The sequence below is a fragment of the Vicia villosa genome, unplaced genomic scaffold (genome assembly GCF_029867415.1).
Source record: "Vicia villosa cultivar HV-30 ecotype Madison, WI unplaced genomic scaffold, Vvil1.0 ctg.002009F_1_1, whole genome shotgun sequence".
NCBI classification, from domain to species: Eukaryota; Viridiplantae; Streptophyta; class Magnoliopsida; order Fabales; family Fabaceae; genus Vicia; species Vicia villosa.
In genome coordinates this window covers 93,049-108,465 of record NW_026705810.1, presented here as the reverse complement: position 1 = coordinate 108,465, position 15,417 = coordinate 93,049, and the positions used below count along the sequence as shown (strand labels likewise).

General features: G+C 33.2%; 3 protein-coding genes and 1 non-coding gene across 6 annotated transcripts; 1 reads left to right on the top strand and 3 right to left on the bottom strand.

The window, feature by feature from the left end:
- Positions 1–169: 169 nt before the first annotated feature.
- Positions 170–242, bottom strand: TRNAR-UCU (transfer RNA arginine (anticodon UCU)). Its single transcript has one exon. It is a non-coding gene; the product is annotated as a tRNA-Arg (tRNA).
- A 75-nt stretch (positions 243–317) lies between these two features.
- LOC131637470 (putative pentatricopeptide repeat-containing protein At5g06400, mitochondrial) lies at positions 318–3,691 on the top strand. The gene has a single exon (XM_058908056.1). The coding sequence runs from the start codon at positions 373–375 to the stop codon at positions 3,514–3,516; it is 3,144 nt and encodes a 1,047-aa protein (XP_058764039.1). The 5' UTR covers positions 318–372; the 3' UTR covers positions 3,517–3,691.
- Positions 3,692–4,449: 758 nt separating this feature from the next.
- Positions 4,450–8,302, bottom strand: LOC131637471 (iron-sulfur cluster co-chaperone protein HscB homolog). 2 transcript variants are annotated; one of them, XM_058908058.1, is made up of 7 exons: positions 7,525–8,302; positions 6,596–6,692; positions 6,342–6,431; positions 6,025–6,084; positions 5,841–5,909; positions 5,563–5,705; positions 4,450–4,885 (listed from the first exon to the last, which is right to left on the bottom strand). In XM_058908058.1, exons 1-6 carry the CDS (start codon positions 7,881–7,883, stop codon positions 5,568–5,570), a joined length of 813 nt encoding a protein of 270 aa, XP_058764041.1. In that variant the 5' UTR covers positions 7,884–8,302; the 3' UTR covers positions 4,450–4,885; positions 5,563–5,567. The 2 variants fall into 2 exon arrangements, with proteins under 2 accessions (XP_058764041.1, XP_058764040.1); XM_058908057.1 differs by having other exon boundaries at positions 6,025–6,090; positions 7,525–8,296.
- A 2,550-nt stretch (positions 8,303–10,852) lies between these two features.
- Positions 10,853–14,833, bottom strand: LOC131637467 (uncharacterized). Of its 2 annotated transcripts, none has more exons than XM_058908052.1 (10): positions 14,619–14,833; positions 14,220–14,454; positions 13,797–13,912; positions 13,357–13,465; positions 13,203–13,242; positions 12,806–12,895; positions 12,606–12,705; positions 12,336–12,475; positions 12,140–12,242; positions 10,853–11,971 (listed from the first exon to the last, which is right to left on the bottom strand). In XM_058908052.1, the coding sequence occupies exons 2-10, from the start codon at positions 14,356–14,358 to the stop codon at positions 11,165–11,167; spliced, it is 1,644 nt and encodes a 547-aa protein (XP_058764035.1). In that variant the 5' UTR covers positions 14,359–14,454; positions 14,619–14,833; the 3' UTR covers positions 10,853–11,164. The 2 variants fall into 2 exon arrangements, with proteins under 2 accessions (XP_058764035.1, XP_058764036.1); XM_058908053.1 differs by having other exon boundaries at positions 14,631–14,833.
- Between the last annotated feature and the right edge of the window lie 584 nt (positions 14,834–15,417).

Sequence of the window (15,417 nt, the reverse complement as noted above, 5' to 3'; positions counted from 1 at the left end):
AAGAATTATTTTTAGAATTTTAAAAAATTAAAAACATTTTTTTAAAAAAATTTATCAAAAAGAGATAATAGTATTGATTCTTTAAAGGGAATAAAATGAGAGAAATTTGTGACTGAATTGTTGTGTCTGATAAACTATAAAATAATAATTTAGAGAAGTTCTATAAATGCACACCTGGTGGGACTCGAACCCACAATCGTTTGATTAGAAGTCAAACGCCTTATCCATTAGGCCACAGGTGCTTCTTATTTACTGTTCCATGCAAAACCTTAAAATATTTTTTATCACCATTACAACTACTCCGTCTTTTCTTCTTCGCATAGTCCTACACATTTGTAAGACACCATTACATTTTCTAAACTGCAACCAGACATGAGAGCATTGAAAACCAAACTACGAATCTTCGATTCCCTCTTCCTTCCGCACTCTCACCTTGTTCTTCATCTTTCCACCTCCAACACTTCATCAAAACTTCCACACCCTCACAAAACAACCCAACAAGAAGTTTCGAACTTTGACATTGACGCTTCACGTTCACTTTTCAACGAGATTACTGAGATTCTAGGGTCTGATACTGTGTTCCCAGACCATTCCTCATCTGGGTCATTATTTCCATTTGAAATTCATGATGAAAAAGTTGGTTTTAAGGAGAAGCATGATTGCACGGAACGTGTTTGTGAAAATGCTGAAGAGAGTGTGGGAGATGTTAAAGATGAAAACTTTCCTGTTTTGGAAGATGCCCAGTCGAGTAAAATGGGAGAAGAAGATATATGTAGGATGGTGGGTGAGATTACAGAAATAATTCGAGATGAAAATGGTTGTGTTTCCGTGGAAGCGAGGTTAGAGAATATGGGTTATTGTGAATTGAATGTTGAGGTTTTTGATAGAGTGTTGAAAAGGTGTTTTAAAATGCCGCGTTTGGGTTTGAGGGTTTTTAATTGGTTGAAGGTTAAGGATGGGTTTAGTCATACAACGCGGACTTATAATACCATGTTGTGTCTTGCTGGAGAAGCTAAGGAGTTTGGATTGGTGAAAAAGTTGGTGGGGGAAATGGATGAATGTGGAGTTCAGAAGGATGTTAATACGTGGACCATTCTTGTGTCTCAGTATGGGAAGGCTAAGAAAATAAGTGAAGCTTTGTTGGCTTTCGAAAATATGCAAAAGTGTGGTTGTGAACCGGATGCTGTTTCGTATAAAACGGTAATTCGTATGCTTTGTAGTTCGGGGAAGGGTGATATTGCTATGGAGTTTTATAATGATATGGTCCGGAAGGATATTGTACTTGATGATTTGAGGTTGTATAAGATGCTCATGAACTGTATGGCAAAATCAGGAGATGTTGCAGCTGTTAGTTTGCTTGGAAATGACATGATGCGGTTGAGTCTGATGCCAGAGAGTGGTGTTCTTGGATGTATGCTTAAGAGTTTTTGTATTTCTGGGAGGATTAAAGAGGCTTTGGAATTGATTCGTGACCTCAAATATAAAGATGTAGTTCTTGAACCTGGATATTTTGAGACTTTGGTAAGAGGGCTGTGTAAGGAAGGCAGGATTTCAGATGCTTTAGAGATTGTTGAAATTATGAAGAGAAGGGATATTGTTGATGGAAACATTCACGGAATTATAATAAATGGGTATTTACGGAGAAATGATGTTCGCATGGCACTTGGTGTGTTTCAAAGCATGAAAGAATCTGGTTATGTGCCTACGGTTTCCACATATACAGAACTGATACAGCATCTCTTTAGGTTGAGTAGGTATGAAGAAGCTTGCGCGCTGTATGATGAGATGCTGGGAAAAGGAATTAAACCAGATATCGTAGCTATAACAGCCATGGTTGCCGGCCATGTTTCACAAAATTGTATATCCGAAGCATGGAAAATCTTCAAGAGTATGGAGTGTCAAGGCATCAAGCCTACATGGAAATCATATTCGGTATTTGTTAAGGAGCTTTGTAAGGCTTCAAGGACTGATGACATTATCAAAGTATTGTATGAAATGCAGGCTTCGAAGATTGTAATCAAAGATGAAGTATTTCATTGGGTTATAACTTACATGGAGAGCAAAAGGGAGCTTGCTTTAAAAGAGAAAGTCCAACAGATGCATTCAGCATCTAAACTTGTTCCTGAAAATTTCAACGAGTCTGAAAAACAAGTGTCATTGATAAGCGAGGTGGAAGAAGATCCAAGAGTTGACCAATCGAAGTCAGAGAAGGTAGATTGCTCATTACGACAGCCAATTCTTAAGACTTACAGCGAGCAAGATGTTCATGATGTCTGTAGGATACTTTCATCCTCTCTACATTGGTCTTCAATCCAAGAACAATTGGAGAAAAGCAATATTGAGTTCACCCCAGAATTTGTTATGGATACATTGCAAATATGCAGAATGCACGGTTCCACCGTGCTTAACTTTTTTTCATGGGTGGGAAAGCAACCCGGCTACAGACACACCGTAGAATCATACAACATTGCGATCAAAATTGCAGGATGTGGGAAAGATTTCAAGCACATGCGAAGCTTATTTTATGAAATGAGAAGAAACAATTATCCAATAACATCAGAAACATGGACAATCATGATATTACTCTACGGCCGAACCGGACTAACAGAGATGGCCATGAATTGTTTCAACGAGATGAAAGCTGATGGTTATAGTCCAAGTAGGAGTACATACAAGTTTTTAATCATTGCCTTATGTGGGAGGAAAGGAAGGAAAATCGACGATGCTCTAAAAATATATAATGAGATGATTAGTTCAGGACATGTCCCCGACAAAGAATTGATTGAAACCTACCTTGGTTGTTTATGTGAAACGGGTAGGATCTCAGAGGCTAGGAAATGCATAGATTCACTTCAAAAATTCGGCTACACGGTTCCCCTTAGCTACTCTTTGTTTATAAGGGCTCTTTGTAGAGCTGGAAAAGTAGAAGAAGCATTGAAACTAGTTGAAGAGGTCGGAGCAGAGAAATCGAGTATAGAAAAGCTAACTTCTGGAAGTATAATACATGGTTTATTACAAAAGGGTAAATTAGAAGAAGCATTAACTAAGGTGAATGCAATGAAACAAGAGGGAATAAAACCGACCATCCATGTTTACACATCATTAATAGTGCATTTCTTTAAAGAGAAACAGGTTGAAAAAGCTACTGAGATTTATCAGGAAATGCAAGAATCCGGTTATGAACCAAATGTTGTTACATATTCTGCACTTATACGTGGGTACATGAATGTGGGGAGGTACGACGATGCGTGGAATGTGTTCTACCGTATGAAATTTAAAGGACCGTTTCCTGATTTTAAAACATATTCTATGTTCCTTTCTTGTCTATGCAAAGTTGGAAGATCTGAAGAAGCAATGAGACTTATTTCTGATATGTTGGAAAGTGGGATTGTTCCTAGTACTATTAACTTTAGAACAGTTTTTTATGGGTTAAACAGAAAAGGGAAACAAGGTTTAGCACATGTTGTTATGCAACAAAAATCAGAAATGATTAGAAAGCGCAAGCTCATAACTTGATTTCTTTGCTTGACCTTTGGAAGTTGTTTGATTTATGCCATTTCGAGTTTTTCTTGAGACATAAGTGAATCAAGGTTGATGTGCAAGTGAACTTGAAAGATTTATCTTATTGAATAGTCTTAAAGATACGTTTATGTTTATGATTTGTTATTATGTATATGTTGTAGATCAAACAATTAGCTCACAAGATTTGAGTTGAGCTATAAAGAAAATATAAGAAAATTTCAAAATCTCGTTTAATATTAAATTATTTAGATCATGATCTAATAAGAACTTGAAATTATGTAATAAATATCTTTAAAGATTATAAGTCATTGAAGATGTTATGACTATTGAATTAAAATTAATGATATTGAATTTAAAATTAATGATATTGAAATTACTAAGTTGTGTTAGTTCATAATAGTTAGGTCGTGTTAATTCAACTCGGTTAATAGCTGGGTCGCGGTTAATGTTGGGCGTATATCTGATTTGATTGCAGAAGCGCGAGTTTGAATATGTGACTTCACTTATTCACTCAAGAGGAGAATTCCGATTATTGGACTCTTTGACACACAAAATCTTGCTTTTACTTCCATCAATTTTTGTAAAGAACCTCCATCAATGCTGAAACACTTATTCAGTCAAGAGGAGAATTCCGATTATTGGACTCTTTGACAAACACAAAATCTTGCTTTTACATCCATCAATTTTTGTAAAGAACCTCCATCAATGCTGAAACACTTATTCAGTCAAGAGGAGAATTCCGATTATTGGACTCTTTGACAAACACAAAATCTTGCTTTTACATCCATCAATTTTTGTAAAGAACCTCCATCAATGCTGAAAGGGTGCTCAATGGCATTGGCATTTGGCAGTAGTAGTTGTTATATTTCAAAATATATAATAACACTAATTATATACTTAGTACTTACACTTTCTAAGTTTCTATCATTCATGAATCATCTTCTTGTATTACTTATTTGATTATTAATCAAATGGTGTAATTATTTTGTTCTTTCAAAAAACATCAAATTGGACAACCTCTTATGAATACATTGTTATCCTTGCAACAAAACCCTCTCATTCCACTCCATTAAATACAAGTGCGTCAAAATTCCTCTGGTGAGAAAAATACCTACCTGCATATAATAAATCCTTTAGTTGCACACATCGGGTCTGATTGACCACTCATTCTGCTCATGCTATGGAAGTGCCTTGTGATGCGTGACACCATTTAAACTTCAAGACGTGCATAAGTAACAATAAGGTCCATTGATACAAATGATGAAATCAAATGGTTATTTCCTGATAGGCCACTTCGAATTTTTCATAGTTTCAGACTTGAGTGATCTACCATTTCCCCTCGGAATAGCTCTATGTTGGAAGCCTACATTAACATAAAATCAATAATAATATGAAAATAAAGGAATTAAATGCAAAGGTGAAGAAAAATGCGTAATGTGTATGCATTTGACAGATACAAGATATGCAATGTGTATGCATTTAACAGATACAAGATATGCAATGTGTATGCATTTAACAGATACAAGATACATAATGTGTATGCATTTGACAGATACAAGATGAAGAAAAATGAATCCCTTATCAAAATCAATAGACAGTGAGATTCTATCCTCTGGTTGATAATCTCAAAATAAGGTTGCCCCCAGTAACATTTTCTCGGGCAACATGTTATACGATAAATGAAATAGAAATCAAAATGACATATGGCTGACCATAAGAAGTTAGCAGAAAGACAACAAAGTGGAAGGACTAGCAATGGATTGCTCTACTCTTTCTCTTCTGCTGTTTCATGATAAGAGTGAAAACATAGATGTATAAAATGGAAGTCTTCTAAAACTGTCGGCTGTTTCATGATAAGAGTGAAAACATAGATGTATAAAATGGCAGTCTTCTAAAACTGTCAGTAGTCTCGATAAATTGTAGCATGTAAAAGGGCAGGTGAGTCACGTTCGTTAAAGCTTCAATTCTTTTCAAATTTCAAATTTTCAATTCTATGAAGTATGATGTAAGGTATGAGGCAAAAGAAAATGGCGATGTTACCTGTATCAAAGCTTCTTTACAACTTCCTCAATTACACGACTATAGTATCTCATTCTCCTAATAACATTCTTCGCTTCTTCAAAGTCCCGTCTTTCAAAAGCATCAGCAAAGGCATTAGACCAATTTTGCAGTTTCTCCTGCATCTGGATGAACAATCAAAGGACGATATGAAGAAACAACATCGAAGTACTCATAATTCAAAATCTATATTTGAACTGATTAAAAAATCTATTTGTAGATAGCACTTCCACCTTGCAAATTGGAATTTCCAGACATACCTGGGAGCGAATGTGATTTAAAGCCTCGGAGTTAGTTGCTTCTTCAACTTCTTCCCTGATTTCCATAATCTGCAGTAAATTTTGGCAACAAAATGGGATTAGATTTTCATTGTGGGTGTAAGAAGAGAAGAGAATAGAGGTTCAAAAGAAAATTCATATTGAAGACGAAATAAGCTTTACTTACCTCTGCTAGTAATTCCGGATCAGAAATTGTCTGCTCCTCATCAATTTCCACTCCTTCGAGCTTCAGCTACCAAAATATGGTGCGTCATTAGTTTGCATCAAGCAAAAAGAAACAGTGAAGAGGGTGTAACTAATTAAAGTGATGGAAAGCCTGTTGATGACATATTTAATTTGTTTCTATGATCAAGTAACAAACTTTTTCATCACAGATGTATTTTGACTATTGAACTTTTAAATATGTTCAAATTCTATAGAGATTTATGCTATTGTAATAATATGTCATCATCAATTTGAATCTTGGCGTGGAAATATGCTTACCATGTAAATCGCTCTTGACAAAGGCTTGCTAAGTGTACGGTATGCATCAATCACTCTTCCAGATTGTTCAGCAGCAAAATCTTTTTCTTTCTAACAAATTGGAGCAATTAAAACAAAAAATTGTTAATATCTCCAAAAACACATTCAACTTAACTACTTTACCCACCCCGATTCAAAACAATAAGAGTAAGAAATAAGGTGGAAGTAGTATATGAAATCAAAAGGAAGAGGAAAGGATTTCCCATAAGACAAACCTGAGATTTAGAATGCACTAAATCAGGATGTAGTTTCTTTTGCCACTCCTTGTACTTCCCCTCCAAATTGATACCCTCTACATCATACTTCTTCTCCCTGTTCAAAATTTAACATTTAAAGAAAAAATATTCTTGAGTTTCTCAACTTATTTATTATACTGTTCATATTCATACAAAAACAAATCATTAGATTTCTTTTCCTCCATTACAAAACTTAAAACATGTAAGAAATATTTCAAACACACAATTATGATCTGTAAGAGAATACAATTTCATCTTGGAGCTTGATGAAAGACATTACAACAATAACAACAACTAAATCTTATCTTACTAAATGGGGTCGGCTACACGGATCAACTTTCTCCATAATGTTCTATCAACTCCATGACCATGTTTCTATCCAAATTGTTAATCTCCATATCTTTCTTGATAACTTCTCTTAATGTTTTTCTAAGTTTTCCTCTACCTCTAGTCGCTTGACTTCTCTCCATCTATTCCAATCTCTTAACCACATAATCTACGGGGATTGCACAAACATATATAACAAGTTTTTTTGTCTCAACCCTCCGACGAAGCCCTAGTAATCTTCACTTTGGTCTGGGGGTAAGTAAATAATAGCAAAAACATTAAGTCAGAATTTGTTCTGGGGTTTTCCCTCGTCTTTAACCGAGGCTCATTAATCAGTAGAGCTCAACCACTTGCTTAGCATATATAACAACTCCAAAAATGAACAAAACAAATAATCTAGGATAAAAAAAAAAAACAAACAGAAACTTCCTGTAAATCCTCAAGTTTCACCTTCCTAGTAAAACAATGTCTTCTACAAATCAACAAATTACAAACCCATATTCTATCAGCCGATAAAGATCATAACTTTATCAACAATTTCAACAACCAACAAAAACAAAAACAAAACCCCAGAAACTTACGTCCCAAAAATTTCGAAATAGTCAATGGAATGATCAACCGGTTGAACGCAGCGACATGATTGGCAGAACAGGAAAGGTGCTGACTGAGGAACATCATGACAATTCCAGCACGTAATTTGGAATTTCTCTTCAGGTTTCGAACATAAACTTTTTCTGCAAAATCTGAGAGACCCAAGTGACGAATAATAATAGGAAGTAGGGTAACCATCACAGAGATTATCAATATCATACGGAGGTACAAAGGGTGGTGATGAGGATTGAGGTTTAAGATGAGGAGATAAACGTTGAGGAATTGAAGTTAATGTTCTTCTGAATTTGAAGAAAGATGAAAGAGGCGTGGAGAGAAGCTTGTTTGTCATTGTGAAAGCAGTAACGAAAGGTAAGGGTTCCTGATTTTCGGGAGGGTGGAGAATGAGTTTAGGACCAAACTTAGATCCTGTACGCTATACTACTCGGTTGTTCTGTTCTCGAATAATCACATAACACGTGGCTTATTGGTTTGATATCATGGTTAAACGGTGGTGGTTCGTGCGACGTGTTTGGTTGAGAGATTTTATCAAACAGTTGGTAGGTGTAAGAGGTTGGAGTTGAGAGGAAGAGGTAACTAAATCGAGGTTCAATGTTCAGGAACGGTTATGAGTTTTCCAGTGAGGGACTGCATGATATGCAAATATGGATGGTGAATTTTGTTATTGCGGTGATAGAAGCAAACAAGAAAGCTATGGAACTTGGCTACCGAAAGTGATTAATTGGGAACATTTTTTTTTATTAAAGCAAATTCAATGATGTAGAGTGGGGTACTCTTCTTACCCTTACAAAGAAAACAACACAACTTACACAAACAAGAACAAGACAAAAAAGATCTTCACCTTTAAATTCAATTTCTCTAGTAAAAACATTATAGACGTTTTTGAATCAATATAAACTATATCTACAATAGTTTAACACTCATTAAAAACATTGGAGACTCCATATTCAATACTCTTTTTTCTATTTTTTATTGTTCACATCATTTTTTTTTCTATAATAGTTTAACACTCATTTAATTTTTATTCACTATAATGATTTTGTTTCATAAAATTCAACACTCAATCCCACCATTTTAAACAATCACAACAACCAATAAAATTTTGAAAAGTAATATATGTGGGCCCACACTTTCTCATTCAACAGGTTGAATATTTTCAACAAATATCAATCCACATTACTTTTAACTCTTTATTCAATACCTCATTGCACCTATTCAACTATTAAATAAAAGTTTTGAATCAATTTTGGTTTTTGAAATATATATTATTTCTCTTATAACAATGATCAGATGTATAAAGTAAAAATATATTTAAAAATTTGTTATTTTTATGTCTAAAAAACTATAATTGATTATTTTAATTAATACATTTTACATCGAACACATTTAAAAAAAATTGTTGATTTGTAAGTATAAATAACTTGTATAAATTAATAAATTATAAGAAAAATAAAAAAGATATTGTTATAAAAGGTTAATCATTAACAACAAATTAAAAAAAATTAAAATTCACGAGGTGAAATTTTTAAAGAGTTTATATAGAATCACATCTCTTATTTTATAAATATATTTTGTATAGCTAAGTTAAATTAGAGTTAAGTTAAATTCTAATTTGAATATTTAAAAAAGGAAAAAAAGAAATGCATCGACATTGTAAAGTATTTTTACACCATCAATCAATAAGAAACGTGCATCAGAATAAATCTCATTTTTAATTTAAAAAAATTAAAATTACATGACAAATTAAAATATTTTAAATGATTGTGTATGTAAAACTATTTTACACTGGCCACTATCTTTAAACTCTAATTCTAATCTATATCGAACCGATTATATAGAATTTAAAATAATAATTTGAAGAATAAATGAATGCACCTAAAAAATAAAAGAGAGTTAAATTTATGAAACTAGTATGTAGCCATCTAATTTATCAATTTAAAAAACTGCATCTAATACCAAATTGCAAACTAAAACAAAACAAATATAGTCGAATTGCCATGAACGGAGTGAAAGAATATCTTCCACACAAAAATTGTAAAGTGTAGTAAACCTTTTTATTACCGAGTAAAATTATACTTTAGAACCACAACAACAACAAAACATGTTCATTTTTCTAATTGTCCTATAATTCATATCCTCACCAACAAAACTGTGATGATTTGAAGGTGTTGTTCGTTTTTAAGTTGTATTGTCTTTTGATTTTGTTTGAAAGAGAGAAAAATGGTGTGGCTGATAAGAACAAACAAGATCCAAAATAGGTTGAAGCATAATTAGAAACAAGGTTCACGATGCAAAAAGATTTTAACTTTTTTGTTGTTGTTTTGCAATCCTTTAGTTTGTGTGAAGTTTGAGAGAAAAAGAACAAAGGGTTTGGTTTGAAGGTATTGTTGAATTTTTGCCAAAATATATTCTACGTGTCGTGTCACATCAACTTCCGTTAATAAAAATTAGCGGCAGAAATCAAAATTGTAGATGGAAAATTTTATGAGCACCATTGTTTAAAAAAAATTTAGAAAGACTAAAAATAAAAATTAAAATATTTATAAGGATAAAAGCATATTTAATCCTATATTTTATATTACAAACCGAATTTTTTATAAACGAGTTAGATAAAATTCTAATTTTTTTTAACATAAGGTCAAACTCAAATTCTAATAAGCTCAAATAAAAATAATTATATCTAATAGAGGATTTGCATAAAGTGTTTATATATTATAAAATACATAAATACTTTCCGATGTTCTTTTATGTTTAACATTCGTAACAATATGGTTTTTTTTTTTAAATTTTTGTTATTTGGATACTTATGCAAACAAGAAAGTGGACATCTTTGTTTCAGACATTTTATTGAGGATCTTTACATTTTAGTGACATGTTCCACATAAAAGAAGGATTGTGACAAGATTTAGTGGAAAAGTGTATAAAAGTTTGTAGCTCTAGCTTTACGAGGCATTATAAAGATAGATTGACAAACACAAGATAGTCTACAATCTACATAGATTACATGGTTAGTAGAACAATAAGCTGTTTGAAATAGTTTTTGTTTTTAGTTTTTAAAAACTGAAAAGTAAAAATCAAAACACAATTTAGCCATTTTAGTTTTTTGCTTTTAAAAACTGAAAAATTGTGAAGAGTTTTTAAAAACACATTTGTAAAATATTATATTCAAACAAGTTTTTAGTTTTTAAATTTTCAAAAACTAAAATAGAGTTTTTAAAAAGCCTTTCAAACAGGCCCAGGACAACACAAAAAGGACAACCCTTTTAAAGTAATCAAAGTGCCCGACCAGACATCAGTAGATAACTGAAATCCCTTTAGAGGTTGACCTCTTCCAATAAATATTTTTTATACATGCACCAACAACAGATCAAACGTCCGACTAAATGGTTATACTAAGACCCAAATATGTACTAACTGCCACACCATGTTGGTTCACGGAGAACCTTGTATACGTATATTTGACTACCTAACCATTATTAAATCATCACCTATGGTATACAAAATGTGTAATAAGTTATTGAGATTTGGGGTTACATGTTGCCAATATGCTCAAAGGCTCAAAATGCATGTCTTCTTTCCTCTCCTCTTAACCATTAAGCTTTCGCCTTTTGGTTAATGCAAAAAACTACAGCACAAATATCTTGTATGCCTGCTCAACTTCTTTGGTTTATTTGAAGACATATTACCTTGATTTATAGTGATGTTAGTTTTTTTCTTTCTTCTTGACTTGGCTTTGTCATCTGAAGAGATGTCTTGAACCAAATTAGCGTTTAATTGCTTGTTGCGGCGTGTTGCTTGGTCTAGAATTGCTCCATTTTCCGAAGAATATGAATCAACTCTAACCTCATTTTTATCACAAGGTTTAACAGTTTTTATGGAAAACGAATCAACTCTACCATATTTTTTCATGCAAGGAGACTCTTCATTGGCAAAGCTAGAAGAGGCAATTGGGGAACGTAATCGGTATTCCCTAACCATTGAAATGGCCTTGTCTAATGTTTCTAGAGCTTGTTCAACCTCCGACCGGATATATACACTCCTCTTGCCTTTTTGTACAATCGCACCACCTTCGTCATTTGGAATGTCATTTACTTTCACATTATTCTCCATACTTTCTACAATCTCTTCCTTACCTAACTCCACAATCTCGCCAAATGACTCGTTACTTTCTAGTATTGTTGCATTCGTTGCTGATGACACGACATTATTTGAATGTTGACTTCTTTTATCCTCTTTAGATACACCTTTTACTTCACCCTTCTTGCTTTCAACAAGATCTTCGGCAGGGTGAATTCTTGCACCTTGTGGAAGCTCCCCGCTACTCGTGCTATATAGAGCCTCGCGAATTCTAGCATATAATGGATCATCCAAGGCCTTGCTGAATTCTTCTTTATCTTGGCTCATCACAGAAGCCACAACCTATAATATTATCAGAATAGGTTAATTTCAAAAGATGATAGAAAACAGTACCAAATAGTAATGCAAGGATGTAAAGATGCTTCGCTTTTATTCAGAGTAACCAAACGAATATTCAAACGTAAAAACAAGTCGATTGTCAAAGAAGTATAACTGAAAAGGAACTGTAACCTTCTGATAAAGCCTAAAACCGTTGCCAATGAGCTGCCTTGAAATAAAGTTAATCAAAGACGGAGGAACAAAATCAACTTTTACATCCATATTCGCTATTGTCCTACAAAATTTTAATTATTGAGTTAGGCTTTCATATTAAAAATCGTTTTCTTTGTGGTATTGTTCCATTTTCTAAAGTACACCTAAAACTCACCGAAAGTAACTTCTTTCGGATGTACATTTTTGCAAGGCAAACCCTCCCACTACATCAACTCTCACGACATCCTTTGCTTCAGGAATTGCTTCATCATTGAAACCGGAAAAGGTACCCGTGACACTCTTTGAATCAGGAACCTGAGAGCAAGTTAAGCACAAGTTTATTGAAAACTTCAATCTAGTCTATAATTAACTTTCTCTGAAAAAAATACTTTTAGAAGAAAAAAAACTCTAAAGTTAAAAAGTAATAAGAGGCTCCGATGATTACCGAATTCGTAAGAACAACAACTAAGTCCTCTTGAAAGTATTCAAACAAATAATAGTGCACTACAGCTTCCCTCATAGACAGAGGCCACGAAACCTTCATCCTTTCTTACAAAATTCAGAGCAAAATCGGAATTTAGAAATGAAAACCTTCAAAGGTGGATCAAAAAAGTGATAGCTTTAGTTAAAGCTAGCATCACATACCTCACTAGTGATATCTGTTCCCCAATCTGGACTTGCTCTAAACATTCACATGATAAGATTTTGAAAGTAGGGATAGTAGACTGAGGCCACCTAAATGAACATTGTTTAAAGGGTGTCAGATAGAAGTATGAGTTCATGTAGCACCGACGCTATAGATTAATGTCGTGTCAGGTGTTGGGTTTTAATGCTTCATAGTATCAAGAAAATAACTGCATGTATAACCTCCGTAGCACCGACATGTTAGAAAAAAGGTGTGTCTGTGTCCAACACCGACACTGACACGACACCTACACTTGTGATTAGATTCAATTTGTTCATTTTTTCAAATTATTACTGGTGTCTACGTGTCGTGTCCGGTGTCTAGGTTTCTTAACATATAACACAAGATAATTCTTACCATTTTTTGTAAAGTGAGGTCTGCCATGAGATACATAAACCTGTAACGATGAAAATAACTTGTTCAGCTTTTCGAGTTGATATCAATAATATGGTTTTTGAAGTTGGTCAAGAAGGCTGACGATTAAACTTTTCATTACTCCAGTGTGACTTACAAACATCAACAGGTCCATCGACAAAACCTTCCACTAGCATTGTATGAAAGGGAGTTCCCTCCGGTCCTTGACGATACATAACACGAAACTCGTCACCATCCTGTTTTAACTATTGGAAGAACTAAAATTATCAACTGCGACTTGATAACTTGATTACAAAAATTCAAGTATCTTCATCCTAAAGATTAGCAGAATCACGTCACAAATGTCACATGAAGTTTTCACTAGTCCATTGAATTTCAAACAATAGAGCACTATAGACAGAAATCACATAGCCAACACTTCTATGAAAGGAAGTTAATATCAATTAAACTTTGGCATACAAAACAAAACAATTCAAAATCTAAATGAATGGAAGATCGCAAATATAAGTCAAAGAACAGTTTATCATGATAACAAAGCATAGTGAAACAACAGAAGCCAGAGAATGAATAACATACTTTCCAATCATTATGTGATGTATTAGACCTTCCATGATCATCCGAAGCACTCCTCAACATATCAAGAAAGTTAGATATCTCTGCAGTTTTATGTTCTACTAATTTCTCCTTATATCCTACACAAAACCAAACAAAGTTAAGAAACTAAAATAACTTTTCCACCGAGCTAATACAAGTTCTTCCAAAATGATTTCAAAAGAAAGCGTAAACAGTCATTTTCGTCCTTGAATGTATGAGACGTTATCATTATAGTCTCCGAATGTATCAAAACTACAATTGAGTCTTCCGTCTACCAGTTTGGTCCATAAATTACTACTATCAAAAGACAACCGGGGGGACATTTCAAACTATATCGTCACGGCGCATACATTTAGGCGCCAAATTAACTATATACACAGAAAGAAACTAAATAAGGTTAATCACCTTCATCTTCTAGTTCTGATGAAGTTATGAGTTGACTTTTGACAAGCTTTTTGAGTATCTCAACATTTGTAAGATCAGCAGAAGCAAGAGTCCTATCCAGCCTCTCCCTATACTGCACTATCTTTCGTTTCTTCTCCATCTTAGAAGCCTTTTCTCAAAAAATCAAATCATGCACAGGTTCCAACCATTCATAATACTCCCAAACTCATCCAAAATTTACCACAACAGAAATTCCCTATGATTAAACAAGATCAACAAATCAGGCACTACAGTATAGTTCTCATCACATCATTCATATTAAAAATACAACAAATTGCTATACAAACATAGATTGAATAAGTTTCCAACAAAACAAGTCAACATACACAACAACATGCACATGAAAATCAAATTCAATACCAAAAGATGAACCTGCTGCTGAAGTAGTGATGATGTTGTGAGGAGAAGAATCCAGAATCTGAAAAAGGAAGATCTAGAACTATGATCCAATCTTCAAGATAGATTCAGGTGATGTGATAGAGCACCAAATCGGATACACAGCCAAAAGGATATGTGACTTTTTGGTGAGTTCATATAAGAAAAGTCGAACTCTGTGTGCTAAAGAACAAAAAATGTTCTGGTCTTGTCTTAATTAAGAAAAAAATATTAACTTTATACTTATTATAGTATTATAAAAATTAATACATGTTTTATCACATAAAAGTGTGATATTTACATAGTAAGCGATTATTTAAAAAAAAAAAATTATATTAGATCGATTTCATACCATATTTACAAGTTTTTATTTTGGAATGAGGATTTAAAATTTTCAATACTTAATTTGACAGATCTAGGTGGAAATCGCATCCCAATGCAATAAACTGTATAAAATAATATTTAAGTAGTTATTTGAAACTTTTAAATTGATGTGATATTTCAACTTGATTTTGATCAAATTTATGTGTATCAAAAATCATAGATCCTCATTTAAACTAGTGGGATATCCGAGCGTTCGCACGGGTACCGGCATGGTACGCGCATTTGTTCCTAAAATATTATAAAAATAAAATAATTTTTTTTAAAATAGACAATATATAAAATATTTGAATCAATAATATAAATATTTTTTATGTAAATATTATTTTTGTTTTAGAATTTTTGTCAAAAATATTTAAAGTAAAGTTGTTGTATTATTATTCAATATTTTGATCAGTAACTT

Coding starts and splice junctions, on each gene's coding strand:
- LOC131637470 (XM_058908056.1), top strand. CDS start 373: ATGAGAGCATTGAAAACCAAACTACGAATCTTCGATTCCCTCTTCCTT.
- LOC131637471 (XM_058908057.1), bottom strand. CDS start 7,883: ATGACAAACAAGCTTCTCTCCACGCCTCTTTCATCTTTCTTCAAATTC. Junction 6,693..7,524: donor TATTTCGAAATTTTTGGGAC/GTAAGTTTCTGG, acceptor AATTTTGAACAG/GGAGAAGAAGTATGATGTAG. Junction 5,706..5,840: donor TAAATCACATTCGCTCCCAG/GTATGTCTGGAA, acceptor TTGTTCATCCAG/ATGCAGGAGAAACTGCAAAA.
- LOC131637467 (XM_058908052.1), bottom strand. CDS start 14,358: ATGGAGAAGAAACGAAAGATAGTGCAGTATAGGGAGAGGCTGGATAGG. Junction 12,706..12,805: donor GAACAGATATCACTAGTGAG/GTATGTGATGCT, acceptor TTTGTAAGAAAG/GATGAAGGTTTCGTGGCCTC. Junction 12,243..12,335: donor TCCGAAAGAAGTTACTTTCG/GTGAGTTTTAGG, acceptor AAAATTTTGTAG/GACAATAGCGAATATGGATG.